We start from the raw sequence: 21,432 nt of genomic DNA, 5'->3' as shown, positions 1-21,432 counted from the left end.
TCAAAATATAATAATTAATTGATCACTGTTTTCCAAAAATGTTTACCAAAATTGTAGATAATTTCTTATTTTTAACAGTATATCCACGTGATTTTTAGAAAGCCTCACCCTACTTTCTTGACATCCACAATATGTGTCTGGATATTTTTAGTTCGATATTGTAGCTACTGATCACACATCTTAATTTTCATTAAACTGATAACGGAAGGTTGTTATTCTGAACCATTTCTTACGGTAACGAAATTCTGCTCTCTCTTCTTATACTATGAAACTATAATATACTTGGTATACTAGATAGTGGTAGCCATAACAGTACAATAGGTATGTCCTGGACAACAGCCCTGCCCTGCTGCGTGTTCTCTTCCCAGAGAGCGGCCCCAGTTTCTGTTCAAGTGGTCGTTCGTTCACAGCTCATCTTTCACCTACGTAGCGCACATTTTTTCAGCGTACTGCTGCTAGTAATTATTGGAGAACCAGTTTTCCGTCTTCGGTGGAAGGTCATCCACATATGTGACTCACAGTAGCTTCCAGAGCAGGACGTAACTGGTAATATGTCATCCCCCCCCCCCCAAATTGTTTCGTGCAGGGGCGACTATTAGGCTCGCAATGCAAGTAGCAGCAGCTGATTTAAAAGTCCGTTGCGGCCGCACGACTGCAATCTGCGTCACCGACAAAGGCCGAACTGGTTTTGCGTTCAGCTACACTGCGACCGACACCAAACCCAATTCGTACTCGCTTACTGAGCGAAATAAAGGAACAGCTTATGAATCATTCACAATCAGGCAGAGCCGGTTACGGAACATTTCTCCACAAGCGTCGTATCATTTTTAGCTCCCTCCTCCTCTCCTCCGTCCCTTGTACATTCATTGTCATTCCTTGGGCTCTTCGAAAGAACTTAAAAATAATCTAAAATCTAATGAGCATGGAAATAGATTTTTTCGCTAGAAATTATGATACACTCCATGAGCCAGAAGCGCCACGAGAGGTCGCTTGTATAGCTTGGGCCTTAAAGCGGCCCAGCAACCAGGACCAAAGAACCAGAGTCGAGGTGATAATATTCTTCTCGTGTGTGCAGCCGGATCATAACGTCATCTTGACACAATATTTCAGCGGTCCAACTGGCCACCATGTTTAAATGACAGTGCTGGTACACGATCTCGCGGGAACTGACTTCTTAGCGCAAGCGGTAGCCCCTATATAGGCCGCAGGAGGCCCACAAAGAGTGCGCGAGAAGGTGCCCTAACTGCCCTCTAGCACAAGTAAACATACCGCGCCGCCAGTGGTGGAAACAAGCTAAATCGAGATATCATGACCAAAAATTAAAAATTATTCCGACTATCGAAACACAGACCGTTGTTTTTTAATGTCTGATAACGCTGGGTTCCAAGTCTTACTTAAAAGGTAACCCTTGTCTCTATTAATAAGATTATCAGATAAACGAATCTTTGTGGATTCTTTTAAAACACAGTTCCCATAGCGAGATGCAGGGGCAATCATTTGTGTCTCTTCATACAGCATTCTATGTCCCTCGGTGAGACAGTGCTCCGCCACTGCAGATTTCTCAGCCTGAAGCAACCGTCTGTGTCGCTGGTGCTCAACATATCGGTCCTGAATGGTCCGTATTGTCTGACCAATATAAGCCTTCCCACAGTGGCAAGGGATCTTGTACACACCGGGTTTCCGGTCGAAGTGAATCACCGTCCGATAGTTACCAAAGCAAGTCCAGCTGCAATAGCAGTGTCAACGTTTAACTGTAAATAGCATACTACCGGAGGCTTCGTGTAATCGTACAGAGCCGCCCGGTGTGGCCGAGCAGTTCTAAGCGCTTCAGTCCGGAACCGCTCCGCTGCTGTGGTCGCAGTTTCGAAGCCTGCCTCGGGCATGGATGTGTGTGTCGTCCTTAGGTTACTTACGTTTAAGTAGTTCAAAGTCTAGGGGACTCATGACCTCAGCTGTTAAGTCCCATAGTGCGCAGAGCCATTCGAACCATTTGAGAGGGGTGTGTGTGTGTGTGTGTGTGTGTGTGTGTGTGTGTGTGTGTGTGTGTGTGAGTGTGAGAGAGAGAGAGAGAGAGAGAGAGAGAGAGAGAGACATGTGTGGTGTGTAGATGACATATTCTTAACAGCTTCGCAGATAATACACAAAAACTGCCATAGAAGTTCAGATGGGTTCGCAGCGTATCTCGCACGACTTTTTCACTGTAAGCTAGCACAGGAAACATTTATGCACACGCTGATTAACGCCAGGTACACGTGTAAATATCTCCCTAACACTCGGAAACACGGATACCTGCAGTCTGAGGCAAGAGAAATTTTCTCCCCGTATGGTTGTGCACACAGCAGTTTTAAAAAATACAGTCCATTGCCTTAGAGTCTGGTCCAGAATAATGCTTTCAACACTGAAAAATACTTCGCTCTTTCTGGTAGCAGATATGCTTCTTCGTGTTCGGTACTGGTTCCTGGTAGAGAAATCTATGTTGCGATAAATCCAGACCATGTAGCTTCCAGTTGCTCTGAAATTAACTGCTCTGCACACCACTATTCGTGCCTCCGTTGAACCGAAGAGCATGCTACTACTTAAAATGTACGCTCCCTCACCTTCCAGGTCACCGGGCTAACACGTACGTTCAAATTTTTTCTCAGCTGTTCCGTTCGTGAAACATCCATATATTCCCACAAAGTTAAGCATCAATGAACATCAGTATATTCGCAAGAACAGGTGTATTGGTAAGATATGATTAACATATTCTCTGACAACAATAACTGAATAATCATCTGTGAGGTAGCATCCTTATTGGTTCTGATCTCGGAGAAGAACTGACTGGCAGCAAGCATCAGTGAGCATATTACTTTTAACTGTAAAGTTTATTTTAGTCTATGATCACATAAATTGTTTTATGCATGCATGTCCAAACATTGCATCGTAATTCTTAACAACACAGGCACTACTAATTCGTAGTTATTCGCCAATACCAGGCCCTCGACTCTCAATAAATACGTCCTTCCTGGACGGGAATATATGTAATGTACGAGTGCAGGTTGTGACACAAGGACGACAATATACGTAAATCTGGATATGCCCGCGATTCGTGGACGGATAGCCAAAGAGGATAGCCGACCGCTCGGATAAAACGAGTTCAGGTACCGGTTCAAATGGTTCAAATGACTCTGAGCACTATGGGACTTAACATCTGTGGTCATAAGTCCCCTAGAAATTAGAACTACTTAAACCTAACTAACCTAAAGACATCACACACATCCATGCCCGAGGCAGGATTCGAACCTGCGACCGTAGCAGTCGCGCAGTTCCGGACTGAGCGCCTAGAACCGCTAGACCGCCGCGGCCGGCTCAGGTACCGGTCCGGCATAAATTTTCACTTATGTCATTGTAGCATATAGCCAAAGATGGTTCGTATTCGCAACTGCGAATACATTTCCTGCAATTTCCTATATTTCGTAAGTCCCCTACTTCAGAATTCTTACTAGTAGGATCCTCATTGAAATGTTCATCTTCAGCACGTATTGACGCAGTCATCCGCCAACAAATATTGAACGTAAACACCACTCATGATTAGGCCTTAGGCCTGTTCCAACTGACCGACTGCTACCTGAAAGGCAGTACGAGGTGCGATCTATGATCGCGGGATATGTGATGGCATGTCTCCAATCCTTGCAGCCGTTATTGTCAGTAGATAAACCCTGGTGGCGCCGCAGTTTCTTTTCTGAAGTATCTCATCAATCGGCCTCACGAAGGTAAGTGGATACCGTTCCTGTCTTCTCTAATCAGAAATAAACCTGAGAAGTTGTCGAATATCGAAGTCGGGTCCTTCCGCATTCGGTAACGGAGGCGGTCTCCAAGAAACATTTATCGTTTGTTAAGGTTGAAAAAGAAAGAAACTACTTTTTTCTGATAATATTTGTTTATTTCGAACCGGTTTACGGCTTGTTGCGCAATAGTCACAAAACAGTTTACGAAAGTTACACCACCTACCACTCGTTAGAGTCACGTGCCACGATATCTAGTGGTGAGAAATTAGCGCGCACGCCAGGGGACGTCGTTGGAGATGAACTACCCCGGACCCATCACGCGGTATTTCTCTGCAGAGCACTCATCTCTCGTCTTGTGATGATGTCCCTCTCGCTGCAATGGATACAGTTAGTCGTGATTTCGTTTAGAAGTGGCTCTGTAACGGTGAAAATCGTAGGGAAGTCTTTAAATACTTTTCGATAAGAAGTGGTTAAGGACCATCCTACGATTCTCACCTCACGGCGCCATTTCTAAAGAGTAGCTGCCAACGCAGAGGGAGCAAATCAGGCTCATCAGGAAAATCATCCACTACATGGGCACGTTCCAGCATCCCCAAGGTTGAGGTCCAGAAGAAATGTTCTCAGTACCACTTGAGTCTTTCAAACAACAGCAGGTACACCAAGTAAACAGATCTCTCCACTTGAGACTAATTCTACCTGGCTTCTCTCTTCGGAAATCCTGCCACCTAGACATCAGCAGCACTACATCGTGTAGAGTTGGAAAATCCAGGAGTAACCTCTAGAAGTTGTACTTCCCTGTGCATACCACCAACTGTGACTGTGGAGAACCACAGACCATGGAACACCTACTGCCTATTGGGTTGTCAACTATGCCCTGCATCCTGTGCAGAAGAATCTAGCTGCAATATTAAACTGCTGGTTTACACATTGACACAAGGGAAGTATAAGAGAGCAAAAGCAAATATGTTCCAGTAAACCTGCAAACCAACAGTTTGCGACATATTTGCAAGGTCACGAACTATCACTGGCGTCTTTGTGAAATATTGTCCTAATCAGTACAAAAGTATATACTTGCCTCCAACTGGGCTCTAATTCCACTTAGGACAAAATAAGATACTGAAGTCAATGGCAGCTCGTAATCACACATTCGCAGATATCTTGCAAACGGGTCATTAGTGAATCGATTGTCGTATTTTTCACCCGTGTCAGTTTTCGCTACTTAGAACTACTTAAACCTAACTAACCTAAGGACATAACACACATCCATGCCCGAGGCAGGATTCGAACCTGCGACCGTAGCGGTCGCGCAGTTCCAGACTGTAGCGCGTAGAACCGCACGGCCACTCCGGCCGGCCCGGAGGAGTTAACTGGAGGCTCTCACCAAAGAAGTGAACAGTTGGTGTTGGATGTTACCTGTGACAGTACAAATCCCTGTTACTAGATGAATATTTCTAGCATGCAAGGATTGCTTTGTGGAGAGCGAGCGCGTGACATGGCTCGCCATTCACGGAACTACGTGGCGCGCCCGCGCGAGATTTGCAACGAGTCGGTGGGATGTCTCCGCCGCCAGGCGACCATGTGGCCCGCAGCTTGGGGCATTGTTCACTTTTTCGCGCATTACGTGAAAACTATGTAACTTACGGTGAAGAGCGACGCAGGCAGTGGATTGTGGTCAGCAATATGCACCTACTGGAAGATCGATCTTTATTTTAAGTCACGAAACGCAAAAGTTATAGTAACTTGAAAATTGTTTAATATCACGAATAGTGAAAAATTAATAAAAATAGTACATAACAACTTACAGAGATGAGCGAGCGCTCATTAAAAACGTCCCGTCATTGCGGATCGAGTGCCGTAGTCATATGCTAGGATTCATAAATAATTAAGCTCGTAAAAAGCAATAAACAAAGTTTGATGGGAAATTGTTTATAAAATTCAATAGAAAATTCATGACGTAAAGAACGGCACTATATAATATTTTGGGTGGCATCACACGTATTTTAAACTAGTTAAGTTGTACTATACATTTAACTTGCAATAGTTTTCATTGTTTGCAAACTATTATTGACATTTATTGCCCATAGTTAATTAATTATTATAGATACGAAGATTCTCAGCAGCGCAATGTGTAGATCGCTATAGATTACGACTAAAAACACTGCTAAATGCAGTTCTATGTTAATAATTTTGCAGCACAGATGTAAACAAACAAATTTACGCTAAGTGGCGAAATTTTGCAAAAAACTAAAACTTGATTTACGTGCGATAGAATAATCCTAGAAATTAATTTAACATAGTAAATAAGATGTACTTTTTAGTGCGGTTCCGATGGTGTACTTATTTCTGTTGAGGGATGTAGGGATGTACTTGTCAAAATTTGTAACCTTGTAACCTTAACTGGCGAGATTGGTACTTGCATAGCCGGGGACGGGGGGGGGGGGGGGGGGAGGGGTAGACATCCAAGCGAGCAGCCATCTTGGCCGGGAGGTGGTGTCAGTCGTTCGGCAGTCGGTGAGCATGTGGGGGGCAGATTTGGCCGGTGGGTGGCGAGTGAGCCCCACTTGTGGGTGGCCCATGTGGTCGTTTGAGTAAGAATTTTTTTCGCGCCGATGTATTTCGACAGAGTTTATTGCTTAATAGTGTAAGGGTGCAAGCATATATTTGGTGAACTGGAAGCGCTACGATTACTTGTGTGAGTACGAATTACGAGGTATACATCGGCGTAAGTGAACATGTGGCGATCTGTGATTTTGCGTAAAAACTGCTAGTACAAAGAGGACAGTGGGACTTATGGGTCTGTTCGAGTTGATTGAGTAAGGTTCTGTTCGAGTTGATTGAGTAACTTTCGATTATTGCAGCGTATATTACTGCTATTGGGGGCTCGGAGTAAAATTATTATTAAAGTAAAACTGTAAACCGTCTCACCAGTGCTAATTTCATTGTGTGAAAGAAACAGACGGCGCCAATAAATAGTGATGATAAAAACTTAATTGTACTGTGTCGTGAAAAATGATTTCGCTATCATAATCGCCTAATTTTTGTTCTCTAGCATAAACTGTACTCATGTCTGAGTGAATATTAATTCAAAACTATAATAACTAACGCGCGGGTGTGGAACAGGGTACTAATGCATCAAGTGTGGGAATCATCCCCTCAGACTTACATGAGAGCCAAAATTTGCACTAACATTTTTAACGAACATTTGTATATGCACTTTCGTGTGAACCCTTCAACCGCACTTATTTTCTGCTTCATCACATACCTAAGGCCGGAGTGCGCTTGTAGTGAAGCGGGAACCGACCACGTGTATGGGGCAGCTTGGTGGAGAGCCTTTCCTGTCGCCTGTGAGGAGGCTTGTGGCTGCCTTGGGTTGCGTGCTGCTGGTTCCGGACACGGCTGTCTACGGTTGTCCGCTGCCTTATTGCCGCCTGCTGCACCCGGACGTCCAGCCAAAGGTAAAGTGAGATTGTACTTAAGGCATGTGTGTGAATGTATAGAGGGCTGCTACCTCACTTCTGGTAACTGTAAGGGTATTAGTGTTACCATGGAAGTAAAGGTGTGCCTATGAAGAGTTCATGGTGTTTAACACAGGAGTTAAACATTAATATAATGCACGAGCGTGCCTCTTCAAGCTCGTGGGAAATTGTTGTTTGATATAATACCCAATCAGCTGCAAGGCCGTAATCTGTTTATCAAATATACTGCATTCGAGGGTTTGGTAGCCTTAGCACAGTGAGCCCCAGTAAAGCTTATAATGAAATTTTCAGAATTGTGCTCGTTACAGTTTTCACTGAACAGTGGGGTATAAGAGTTCACGTAATTTAACTGTAAGATCGGAGTCTCAGCTGGCCTTGCTAGTAATTGTAAGTGTTTTAATATCTTAATAGCAGGCAACTCTCCTTAAGGTTATTGATAAGATTTGCGCTGTTGGTTGTACCTTGCCTGTGTAGTTCATTCGTAGTGGAGCAAAGGCAGTGTGCCGTTTTATTAGTGAATAATTTAACCTGTTATTTAATATCTTTTGGTGGTTGCTTACGTTGTCCCTGCGGACCTGTTCTCTGCACTTGTTAAATATTACAGCTGGCTGGCTGGTGTTCAGGAGTAAGCGCTACCTTTCCACCTATGGGTACCGGGGCTGGGTAGCGGGAGGTGACTCCGGGTCGAAGCTCGAGAAGTGGGTCTTGTACGAACTGCCGCCTTCCACCTTTCACATTGGCTTCTGCATGTTAAGTTTTCGTTCTGCCTTCGAGCGACCTGGCGTCATTCCTTGCTAATTAATTCTGGTGCTAATTATATTTACTTAGGTATTTATAATATTTATTAAATTTATTGAACCTTGTCTAAAGAGCAACATACAATTGAGAAAGGTTGTTGCTGTGCTACTCTTAGTAAGACCTTGCACTGACTAGTTGTGTTACTTGGCCAAGGAGTCGAAGTTTGAAATCTTAGTAAGCCTTAGTGATATTGATTGACTCTTGAGTGTCAAACAAGTGCCCTTGTATTAACTTCATCCTGCTATTTATTGGGTGCATCTCTGGCAGGTTGTTGTTATTTAGGTAAATGTTTTTGAGAACATCAGATCTCAGTGTCCGAAGACTAGTCAGAAATATTGTGTGTCTTAATTTAAGCTGTTAGGCGCATAACTGTCAGTGGTTACAAATTTTCTTATATATGAGGTAGACTTTGTTTCATAAAAAGACATTGGTAGCAGATTCGCTAAATTCTTGTGACTTACTATTATTACTCAACGTAATCAGGGTTAAGATATTGTTGTTCTAAAGGATTTTGTTGATATGATAAATTAATTGAGTGATAATAACAGGGGTCAATTCCTTCCTATTATTTCCCTATTCCCTAGTAGAAGACCGTTTCAATTTCTTCTCTTAAAATTTGCACCATCATCATCCTGCGATGTTCGGCAGCATTCCATAACTGCAGAGAATTCGGTGAAGTGCATGGTGTTCAGCTGTGTGCAGCTCGCGTTGGTGCTGTTGGTAGGTTGGCATCGTGTAATAGGGATAGTGGCGTCTCGTTTTCTTCTTGTGTTTACTGGTGCCACTACGTTTGCTAGCGTTGTCTATCTGCGAGTGGCAGCAGCAGCGTTTATCGATATCTTGTACCATGGTACTATTTTTGGAAGAACGACAAGTGTTTTCCGGGTCGGGTGTGTCGGTAGTTCGGTTGTAAAGGAGCTGGAGGGAGGTCCGGCAATGCATCGAAATGCTGGGACTGCTGGCGGCACACATGCATTGCCGGATCGAAGGGGAGTAGTTGCGAGGGCCACAACGTCGTTGTCCACCGGACCCAGGACGTTTGAGTTGAGTGAACATTAACCCAGTAGTGAAACGTCCACTATTTTGAGATCACGCTGTTTGTTCGTGATTTGCTGCTCACAGGGTCACTGAGACGAAGAGCAACGATGGATTATTTGGAGTTGGCGAACTAAATTGGCCATCCTTCACTTCTTATTAATAACCATTGAATTCCTTGTGTTTCAAATGGTTCAAATGGCTCTGAGCACTATGGGACTGTGGTCATAAGTCCCCTAGAACTTAGAACTACTTAAACCTAACTAACCTAAGGACAGCACACAACACCCAGCCATCACGAGGCAGAGAAAATCCCTGACCCCGCCGGGAATCGAACCCGGGAACCCGGGCGTGGGAAGCGAGAACGCTACCGCACGACAACGAGATGCGGGAAATTCCTTGTGTTTATTCATGAAGTTCAGCCAGCGGTATTTTTCTACCTAGTGGCCGCTAACGGCCCAATTATCTGCCCTGGAGGTTAGCGTATTTTCGCAGCAGTGTACCTTTCCTCGCCTTGCCGCTGCTGTCCGGTAAGGCGTGTAGTTCGACAGCCTCCTTGATTGTGGTTCGGATATTTTGTTCTTTTGGACTACCTTGGTCGTTGTGGTTCCTTCTGCTTCTGGATGTTCTAAAAACCGGATTCTGAAGACGCAGTGTTGTTCGCCGGTTCTGCCTTGCCTGGGTTATTCCATTCTAGTGTTGGTTACCAGACGCTAGGTAGATCCTGCAAGAGTGTTGCTCTGTGTTTAAACTGTCACTAGTTTGAGTTGCCATCCAGGTAAGTGAATGCAACTCTTGGCTGCCCGTCTCGCCGGCTACGAAGTTCAGCGACTTTTCCCATGCCAATCCTTGGAGCACTGTCTGAGGCCCACATCTCTCTTGGTTTCATCACATTGTGATGATTGTGTTTTTTTTTTAATATTTTAGTGTCTCTTGGAGAAGTTTAACTGTTACAAGAATTCTTATCCAGGCCGTTAAATTGTTTTCGAGTAATTACTATTGGTGCTTTCAGCCGACAAGTAGTTTGAGTTCCTTGTCAATAAGGTCTTCAGCCATGAATGAAATTAGTCTTAAAATTTTAATTAGATATTCTCTTGCCTTTTTCATAATATTTTAGTAAGAATTTACTATATAGACCTTCAGCTGTCAAATTGTTTTTTGAGTTCAGAATGAGATTTTCGCTCTGCAGCGGAGGGTGCGCTGATATGAAACTTCCTGGCAGATTAAAACTGTGTGCCGGACCGAGACTCGAACTCGCGAACTTTGCCTTTCGCGGGCAAGTGCTCTACCAACTGAGCTATCCAAGCATGACTCACGCCCCGTCCTCACAGCTTTACTTCCGCCAGTACCTCGTCTCCTACCTTCCAAACTTTACAGAAGCTCTCCTGCGAACGTTGCAGGACTAGCACTCCTGAAAGAAAGGATATTGCGAAGACATGGCGTAGCCACGGCCTGGAGGATGTTTAATCTTCCAGGAAGTTTCATATCAGCGCACACTCCGCTGCAGAGTGAAAATCTCATTCTGGAAACATCCCCCAAGCTGTGGCTAAGCCATGTCTCCGCAATATCCTTTCTTTCAGGAGTGCTAGTTCCGCTAGGTTCGCAGGAGAGGTTCTGTAAAGTTTGGAAGGTAGGAGACGAGTTACCGTTTGTTGAGTTATTACTATTGGGGCCTTCGGCGGACAAATAATTTGAATTTCTGGTCAATAAGGCCTTCAGCCGTGAATGCAATTTGTCTAAAAAATTTTTAATTAGATATTGTCTTAACAGTTGAATTTGAATTGTTCCTTGTTGTCAACCTCATTTGCAATTGGTTTCAAATGAAGTGTACGTGACTTTAAAATAAAAAAGACTGAGCCACCAACGGTAACTGAGTAAGGCCCCATCCCCACCAAATCCTGCCTTCCCTAAGTCCCATGATTCAGATGTAGTTCAAAAGTTCATTTCAACTGAAATTATCGATCTACTTTCATTATTTGATAACGTATTTTTGTGATAATGCATATTTTCTTACATATTTTATCTATTTTCATTATATTAAAAATGTACGTACCCTGCGTGTTAATATTACATAAGGATCTAGAGGCTGCCTATGTCGAAATAGTCTGGGTGTGTTGGTAGTGTCTCTGTTTCTAAGGTTTGGTTTCGCACACACTAGTGTCTCTTGCGGTCGCCCATCAGTTGTCTCATGACGCTGGTCATGGGAGTTGTAAGTTCTGCAGAGTAATTTTAGTTTCACGAGCAGTGTGTGGATGAGCATTATCCTGTTAAAACAACACATCACCTTTCTGCTGCAAGAACGGCAAAAGAGCAGGTCTAAAAAATCCTGCACATACCGAGCGCTGGTTAGCGTCCCCTCTAAAAACGCCAAAAGTGGACGAGAGTCGTAGCTTATTATATCTCAGCCGATAATGCCTGGAGTGGAACCAGTGTGTCTTGCACGAATAATGCACTCTGCGAGACAGCGCCCACCAGGTCTATATCGTAAGTGCAAAGGATTATCACTTGCAAGCAGATTCTGCTTTCATCGCCGAAATCCACTGCGCGACATTCCACTTTCCAGGTGATCCCCTGACGGCACCAGTCGAAGCTGTGGCGTGAGTGGAGGAAGGGCTAGAAGTGTGCGTACCGGTAGTCCCACTGCTAATAACCGGTTCACAACAGCTCGGGGCAACACGTCTGGGCTCACAAGCACTCTTATCTGTGCTGTGGTAGCTGTACGATCTGCCACTGCTGCCCTTACAATGCGACGATCCTGGCGGGTGTCTGTGCTGTGTGGATGTCTAGAACCTTATTTAGACGAATGAGAACGTTCGCGTGACCACTGATACCAGCATCGTTACACAACTGATGCTGCACGTCCCAGTTCAGTAGCAGTTCTGCGAAAGGACCAGTCTGCCACAATCTGACCTCTTTCAGACCTGCTCACTTGGTTCTAGGAAGCATGAGTGCATCTCCGTGGCGCGGTTGCCTGCTCACTTCACACGTTTGCGCCACACTAAGCCTTCGGGCTGTGAGCATTCCCTGTTAAAGATGGCGCTCAGGTAGCTATGCCACTATGTTAGCTGTTGGCGGATGACGCTGAAACCATGATAAGTGCATCTACTATACCCCAGGTCGCATTTGCCGTCATCCGATAAAAATCAACGTCATCTTTCCACGTGTACTAATTTTTTCGTATGGCTTATATGGAATGCTTGTCCTTTACTGCTTTACGTTTCTGTTTGATTTTATATAACTGAAGAGTCACGTAGAATAGCAAAACGTTAAGACGTCGAACCTTATTATCCATATTTTTATGTTAAAAGAGAGCTTAACGAGTTTTAAAAAGCAATCAAAATCAACCAATATTGTGGTATCGGTAGTTTTGTTCCGATGTTATCGTGACTCCAATAGCATTTGAAGCATTTATACTGACATAATCACATGGGACGTGGAAGAGTGTGTAGTCTTTGGCACACAACCTGACTGCCGGGCGGCTGTTGCAGAGACTAACTGCAAGTCGCACCTTGGGCATGTTATTGCTATCACATTGGAAATCATTTATTACTGTAGTTTCATTTTCGTCTGTAAATGTATATCAAGATAGCATGCGTATTCCACATCTCCCGCCAAACCAATGGGTCGAGTTCAAACAAACTTACACACACCGCTTATTGTCTGTAATGACGTACTTTGGGGTAAGAAGCACACTGCACTGGGGTGAGGAATGGGGGTGAAAATGTGGCGAATAGCAGATGGAAGGAAAGAGGGGCAGGAGATGGAACAGAAGGAAGAGGATGAGATGGAGAGAGAGAAGGGAAGGAGGGAATGGATAGAGAGAGGGAGAAGACGAGCTGGACAGAGAGAGGGGGAGGAGAAGGATTACAGTGGGGAGTGGGAGCCATATTCAATACACTTGCCCGCATCTCGTGGTCGTGCGGTAGCGTTCTCGCTTCCCACGCCCGGGTTCCCGGGTTCGATTCCCGGCGGGGTCAGGGATTTTCTCTGCCGCGTGATGGCTGGGTGTTGTGTGCTGTCCTTAGGTTAGTTAGGTTTAAGTAGTTCTAAGTTCTAGGGGACTGATGACCACAGATGTTAAGTCCCATACTGCTCAGAGCCATTTGAACCATTTTTCAATATACCTAGAGGAGAAGCCACGGGTGAAAGACTAGTTATTTTAATAAACGGAATGGGGAAAGTGCAGTAATTAAACGTACTCAGATTATCAATTGTTATTTTCTTATTTGAAGTACTAGTATTCGCTTGCAGCTAGGTGTTGGATTCTACAGGCCTGAATTTTTTAACACTGTTTAACTACACTCCTGGAAATGGAAAAAAGAACACATTGACACCGGTGTGTCAGACCCACCATACTTGCTCCGGACACTGCGAGAGGGCTGTACAAGCAATGATCACACGCACGGCACAGCGGACACACCAGGAACCGCGGTGTTGGCCGTCGAATGGCGCTAGCTGCGCAGCATTTGTGCACCGCCGCCGTCAGTGTCAGCCAGTTTGCCGTGGCATACGGAGCTCCATCGCAGTCTTTAACACTGGTAGCATGCCGCGACAGCGTGGACGTGAACCGTATGTGCAGTTGACGGACTTTGAACGAGGGCGTATAGTGGGCATGCGGGAGGCCGGGTGGACGTACCGCCGAATTGCTCAACACGTGGGGCGTGAGGTCTCCACAGTACATCGATGTTGTCGCCAGTGGTCGGCGGAAGGTGCACGTGCCCGTCGACCTGGGACCGGACCGCAGCGACGCACGGATGCACGCCAAGACCGTAGGATCCTACGCAGTGCCGTAGGGGACCGCACCGCCACTTCCCAGCAAATTAGGGACACTGTTGCTCCTGGTGTATCGGCGAGGACCATTCGCAACCGTCTCCATGAAGCTGGGCTACGGTCCCGCACACCGTTAGGCCGTCTTCCGCTCACGCCCCAACATCGTGCAGCCCGCCTCCAGTGGTGTCGCGACAGGCGTGAATGGAGGGACGAATGGAGACGTGTCGTCTTCAGCGATGAGAGTCGCTTCTGCCTTGGTGCCAATGATGGCCGTATGCGTGTTTTGCGCCGTGCAGGTGAGCGCCACAATCAGGACTGCATACGACCGAGGCACACAGGGCCAACACCCGGCATCATGGTGTGGGGAGCGATCTCCTACACTGGCCGTACACCACTGGTGATCTTCGAGGGGACACTGAATAGTGCACGGTACATCCAAACCGTCATCGAACCCATCGTTCTACCATTCCTAGACCGGCAAGGGAACTTGCTGTTCCAACAGGACAGTGCACGTCCGCATGTATCCCGTACCACCCAACGTGCTCTAGAAGGTGTAAGTCAACTACCCTGGCCAGCAAGATCTCCGGATCTGTCCCCCATTGAGCATGTTTGGGACTGGATGAAGCGTCGTCTCACGCGGTCTGCACGTCCAGCACGAACGCTGGTCCAACTGAGGCGCCAGGTGGAAATGGCATGGCAAGCCGTTCCACAGGACTACATCCAGCATCTCTACGATCGTCTCCATGGGAGAATAGCAGCCTGCATTGCTGCGAAAGGTGGATATACACTGTACTAGTGCCGACATTGTGCATGCTCTGTTGCCTGTGTCTATGTGCCTGTGGTTCTGTCAGTGTGATCATGTGATGTATCTGACCCCAGGAATGTGTCAATAAAGTTTCCCCTTCCTGGGACAATGAATTCACGGTGTTCTTATTTCAATTTCCAGGAGTGTATTATAAAATAGCGTCGGAAGTGGAAAATGGTCTACCATTTGCGACATATTGTTGTGCTTAACATAAGGGTGAAGGCAGCGTAGGCAGCCCGAAACATTGGACAAATCAAGTTAGAAAATTATTTTGTTTCTTCACCAAAGATCATGCTGTCATGAATGATTATCCACATCCAGAAAGTCTCTATAACTGATATATGTGTTGAACTGTGACTATTTAACCTTCGTGTGACATTTGTATTCAATAAGCGATGCTCAGAAGTCGGGTGTGAGTGTATTCCATACTCCAATTAAAAAAAAAATAATGAGATGACTATCGTTGCATGTTTGCTTAAACGTCATCAGTTTCTTCATTTAGCATTCCCAAACGATATTGTTAACCTTGTAGCAAGAAATTAATTCCTGAACACTAACGAAGGATATCGCCTTGAGCAGATGGCAGTACAAACAGATATCTTTTGCATCTGGTGTCACAAAAAGGCTGTTGTGTACTGTCCCCCACAGATGTGTCCATCGTAGCTGTTGTTTCTTGCCAAAAACCATCATAATTTAGGTCATAATGTAGGAAAAATAACCAGTACGTCAGCACCGCATGTTGCTACTGCACAATAACACCCACTTGCACTCTGCTGTTTCAAAATAAAAGTGTTTGTTTGAGAATTCAACCCTCATACACTTAATGCTTGACTTTCGTGTTCTCAAAAGTTTACCTCATCCACTCTTCATTGAACAACTGTCAGTAAAACATTTCTGGACGAAAATGCAGTTCAAATCCGGCTTGACGTGAACTAGAACTGGTATATTTCTACAGGTGTGCAATTGGTAAACTCGTTGAACTAGTTCAGCTTTTATTAATTTCTCCGTTTTTGGAGAACTGTTGCTCATCTACAATAGGTTCAGTTATGATTGGCCACATATACACTTGAAATTAACCTCTATGCGAAGGCAAGAACTGGTCACGTACATGTGATCAAAAGTATCCGGCCACCCCCAAACCTTACGTTTTTCATATTTGGTGCATTGTGCTGCCACCCACCGCCAGTTATTCCGTATCAGTGACCTCAGAAGTCATTAGACTTCGTGACAGAGCGTAAATATTGGACGATTGAACAGTGGAAAAACGTTGTGTGGAGTGACGAATCACGATACACAATGTGGCGACCCGATGGCTGGGTGTGGGTATTTCGAATGCCCGGTGAACGTCATCTGCCAACGTGTGTAGTGCCAACAGTAAAATTCGGGGGCAGTGGTGTTATGGTGTGGTCGTGTTTTTCGTGGAGGGAGCTTGCACCCCTTGCTGTTTCGCGTGGCACTATCACAGCACGCGCCTAAATTTGTGTTTTAAGCACCATATTGCTTCCCACTGTTGCAGAGCAACTCGGGGATGGCGATTGCATCTTTCAACAAGATCGAGCACCTGTTCATAATGCACTGTCTGTGGCGGAGTGGTTACACGACAATAACATCCCTGACCTGCAGAGTCCTGACCTGACTCCTATAGGACACGTTTGGGATGTTTTGGAACAGGCCTCACCGACTGACATCGATACCTCTCCTCAGTGCAGCAGTCCGTGAAGAATGTGCTGCCATTCCCAATTAAACCTTCCAGCACCTGATTGAACGTATGCCTGTGAGAGTGGAAGCTGTCATCAATGCTAAGGGTGGGTCAACACCATATTGAATTCCAACATTACCGATGGGGGGCGCTACGAACTTGTAAGTCATTTACAGCCAGGTGTCCGGATACTTTTGATCTCATTGTGTATCAGCAAGTGGAACGGCGTTCCATTAAATATGTGAGAAATGCCAAACGCTTTTAAATAATGTGACAGAAATATTGTTGATTATTATTTTGCTTCTTATGCTTACTGTGGTGTTCAATAAAGTAATGGAAAAGAGCTATGAAAGTGTACCCTGTACAAATACAAATGGATTACAACATGCCACACTTTCCTTACAACGGAGGTCTATTTTAATGTAACATATAGTTAGTGTCTGCGGCGGCCAGGTTTTATGTCATAGTGTGGCGGCACTCACCGACGACGCGCAGCTGGACGAGTCGGCCGACGGGCGGCGTGGTGCTGATCTGGCACTCGTAGACGCCCGAGTCGCGGCGCTGCGCGTAGCGGATGCGCAGCGTCCAGTCCTCGGTGTGCGGCGAGTGCAGCGCCTCGAAGCGCTGGTCGCTCGTGTAGGTGTACCGGCCCACCGTCAGTAGGTGGATGTCGCGGTGCCGCACCCACGACACCTGCCGACCAACACCGGCTCAGCCGACAACGTCGAGAAATCACTGCTGTCCCCGGTGAGGGGCTGAAGCTGCGTGTGTTCAACATACAATGGTGAAAAAAGTATTCGTAAGGTTGCCCTTTGATACTTCTTTTTGTGTTTACGTCACATCTGTACTGCATTCTTTAGTCAAAAGCGCACAGGGTTTTATGAGTAGAGAAAAATGACGAGTAATCTATACAAATTATAAAAATGGATGTACATATATTGTACGCATCCTAAATGTATGTTTAACATCTCCATCTAAGCCAAGGCACCGATTCCAACCAAACTTGGCATGCATATCACTTACTGTCTGGAAATAATCACTGGAGAGGGGGTGGGGGGGGGGGGAGATAGGAACCACCCACCTATTAAAGCTCTTAGAGACTTACAATAAACTTTGCACATAATTTCAAGCATTCACGAAACTTTTTCTCGCTGATGACCCTCGCAATATGATGAAAGAGAAAATGTTTGTCGCTTACTAAGGAAAACGCAGCAGCCAGTAAATGATGTGTAATTATTGTTTGATTAGCTATTTAATCGAACTGAAGCACTTCGACAAATTTTTTGAGACGGGGTATGTTACTGGTGTTGCTCTGCAAGCAAAAAATGAAGTGTTGATTGTTTATTACACTAGCCTCAATTGTTGTTTTCCCGCGCAACCTGGAAAACACATTACTGAATGTGAGTGAATAATTTTTTGAAAGCTTTCATGTTTACGCCAGTGACTGTTGAACTTTTTGTTTCCACTACTGCAATATCGGCCTTAGGCCATTATCAAGTGCAGATGTTTTGGCTTTAAGCCATGTCAACTTTATACACGCTGACACATGTATCTGTCGTTGTCATTTGCTGTTACATACATTCGTAACTATAACAGCAAATGACAACGACATATAAATGTGTCACCGTGTATAAAGTTGACATGGCCTAAAGCCAAAACATCTGCACTTGATAATGGCCTAAGGCCGAAATTGCAGTAGTGGAAATAAAAAGTTCAACAGTCACTGGCGTAAACATGACGGCTTTCAAAAAATTTTACGTGACTGTGAATCCCAGTTATAAAAAGTTAACCCATAACTTCCCAGCGTGTCCATATGGACACAATTGTTGACTAGTTTTGTTTTTACTTCATTGATGGCTTACAACTATTTTTAGCGTTGGCGGTCACATATTGTTTTCAGGGAGGGTTTAAATTTTACGTACATTGTGTTAACACTTCATTGTTATCACTTACACTGTGATTGTGACAGCTTGTATTTCAGGGAGTGCTTTGACGTCCGCAATGGAGCATGTTGATGTAAAGTAAGTAATGTTTCGTAAAGAACTTCTTCATTCTGGCATGTGAAACTGTTTGCAGTATATCTAAATATGTTTATAGAGATTTTCATTTGAGAAAACTTGTTATCCATCGATTCACTTTCTGTTTATGAAATGATATTTCAGCTGTGTCCATATGGACACGCTGGGCAGTTGCAGGGTCAAAAATGATTTCGTTTCTTTTTCTCTTTTCATATCATAACAGAGGTCTGGCAGAATCTTTAGAGCCTGGTTTGACCTTGCAGGATGTTTTAGACATCCTGTTTGAGGGTTCAAACGCTCCTCAGGCTGATGGAATTTACATCATGCCGCCTGATCCAGCAGTCCTCACGGATGAGGATTCGGGTGATGAGGATGAAGGAGGAATAGCAGATAATCTCAATCCTAGACAACTCTGGCCTGAAGCTGAAATCAGATTAACAGACATATAGATTACAGGAACAGAAATATGCAAAAAATCTGGGTTCATGGTGCACTAATTTCAAATTTGAAGTCTTTTCCTGATCCATGCTTTGACACATATGTTGATAAGTCTGCAGTGGAAATTTTCGAATTATTCTTTGATGACGATCTGATACAATTCCTAGTTGATGAGTCAAACAACTACGCACTTTTCAAGAACTTTCCAAATCCTAATATAACTTGTGAAGAAATGAGGTGTTGTCTGGGGATCCTCATTCTAAGTAGTTATAACTCTCTCCCTAATAAAAGGTTATACTGGGATTCCAATTTAGACACACGAAACGATTTTGTATGCAATGCCATGAGGAGAAATCGTTTTGAACAAGTTTTTAGATTTCTGCACTGTAACGACAATAACAGATTTGATGAAAACGATAAGATGTGGAAAATTAGACCCTTTATTGAAATAGTAAGAGACAAATGTAATAAGCTGTTTGCTCCTCAGCAACATCTGTCTTACGATGAATCAATGATAAAATATTTTGGGAGACACTCTTGCAAGCAATTTATCAGGGGGAAACCGATACAATTTGGATATAAAGCATGGTGTCTATGCACTATTTCTGGATATCTGGTAAATGTTTCCTTTTATCAAGGAAAATCATCCAAACCAAATACAGTATATGAAGCACAGTTTGGTAAGGCTACTGCCCCACTCGTTCAGATGATAGATGATTTGACACTGGATGTAAAGCTACTGCCATTCCACTTTTTCTTTGACAACATATTTACAGGTTTATCTGTTCTGTCATATCTGAGAGAAAAGGGCTACGGAGCAACAGGCACTATCAGAGAAAACAGAGTTCCCAAATCGTGCCCAATTTCCTCAAAGAAAGCGCTAGTTAAAAAGGAAAGGGGGTATTTTGAATCCTCACTTTGCAAGGATGATGGTGTTATAGTCACAAAATGGGTAGACAATTCAGTGGTTTCTGTAGCTTCTACCTGTGAAGGAGTTGAACCTCTATCATTTGTAAAATGATATTCCGCAAAGGAGAAGACAGTTCAAGTGCAACGTCCTCAAATTACCACAGCCTATAATAAACATGTGGGAGGAGTGGATAGGATGGATGAAAACATTGCCATGTGCAGAATAAACATTCGAAACAAGAAGTGGTACTGGACTTTACTTTCTTGGCTGATTGACGTATCTGTACATAATGCATGGCGGCTGAAGAAAGGAACGGGAGCTATGACTACTCAACCTGAATTCAGAAGAGGAATTGTACAAGTTTACCTAAAAAGATATATGAATCCCGTAAAAGGAGCAGGCAGGCCGTCTAACTTCCATGTGTGGATACAAATCGCGTGTTACAAGTGATATCAGATATGATGGTATAAAGCACTATATCAAGAAAACTGAGAAGAGGAGAAGATGTGTAGGTTTGTACTGCAAACAAGAATCATCAGGTGTTCGCTCAAAATGTGGAAAATGTGATGTAGGACTGTGTCTAGAATGCTCTGAAGTGTACCATGAAAGTCAGTAAAACAAATGATTATGAATTATTTTGTGTATGGTGTTATAAATTGGTTTGTAAGAATTATTTTGTTCAAATTTTGCCTTACTTGTATTAAAAATCTGATTAATAAAACATATCTTCAAATGTATTTCAATATCACAGAAAATATTTGAAATATGCATCTGAGTGCCCAGCAACAGACAAACTAAGACAGTGAAGAGTCAAATAATAGCTTATATGCACTACTTAGATGCACAAGAAGTCAAAAAATTGAAAATAAATTTAAATATCCAATTTTGAAAAATTCGGGCAGTTAAGGGTTAATTGAGTGAATAATGTTTCCCTGCTCGTGTAGGGCTTATTGTTGTACCCTGAACTGTTCCTCTTTCAATCACACGTGTCTGTAGGATATTTCTGTGATTGTTGTAATAAGCTTTCTGGAGTAACCATGCCGTTAAGCCCTGAACAAGTTGCGAAAGCTGTTGCTTTGATGGAAGATGGCCGCAGCATGCACTACGTTGCAGAAGTGTTGAGGACTACACCTTCCACGATTTCCGAACCGTTCGAAAATACAAGAAAAATGGAGGCCCGAGAGGAGCAACATCGGAGAGAGATGACCGCTCCGCAACCGTGACACCACCGCTGTTGAAACACGAAATCGACTCCACCAGGTTCGGGGAGCAACGCTAGTGAGATAACCGATCGAAGAAGACTGGAAGATGCCAATCTTCATTCCAGAAGAACTGCTACAGGTCCGGAACTCACCAGATTGTACAGCTCGACTACGTTTCGCAAGAGAGTATCTTGGCTGGACTGCAGAACAGTGAGAGTAAGTGTTGTTCATAAATGAGTCGCGATTTGGCCTCTCATCACCTGACGGAAGAGAGAGGATCTGTAGAAGACACATTCTTCTCCAATACGCCTTTTCAGGGTGGTTCTGTGATGGTGTATGTAGGAATCAATACAGATACAAGGACGGATTTGGTCTTCGTGGAGCATAGGAAGCTTACCGCACGTTGGTATATAGAGGAAATGCTTCTGGAGCATGTTGTGCCTTTCGCTCCCTTTATTGGTGATGATTTTACACTACATCACGACAAAGCTCGCCCACATGCTGCGACAATTGT

General features: G+C 44.3%; 1 protein-coding gene across 1 annotated transcript in view; it reads right to left on the bottom strand.

The window, feature by feature from the left end:
- LOC126095561 (zwei Ig domain protein zig-8-like) overlaps positions 1-21,432 on the bottom strand; it is a 371,675-nt gene that overhangs the window by 42,699 nt on the left and 307,544 nt on the right. The window contains exon 3 of the mRNA XM_049910339.1: positions 16,833-17,043. Coding sequence (XP_049766296.1) covers positions 16,833-17,043 — 211 coding nt within the window. The remainder of the gene's footprint in view (positions 1-16,832; positions 17,044-21,432) is intronic.

This window comes from Schistocerca cancellata, chromosome 8 (assembly GCF_023864275.1).
Source record: "Schistocerca cancellata isolate TAMUIC-IGC-003103 chromosome 8, iqSchCanc2.1, whole genome shotgun sequence".
NCBI classification, from domain to species: Eukaryota; Metazoa; Arthropoda; class Insecta; order Orthoptera; family Acrididae; genus Schistocerca; species Schistocerca cancellata.
Note: the sequence above shows the minus strand (reverse complement) of the source record. Positions and strands in the feature narration are given on the sequence as shown.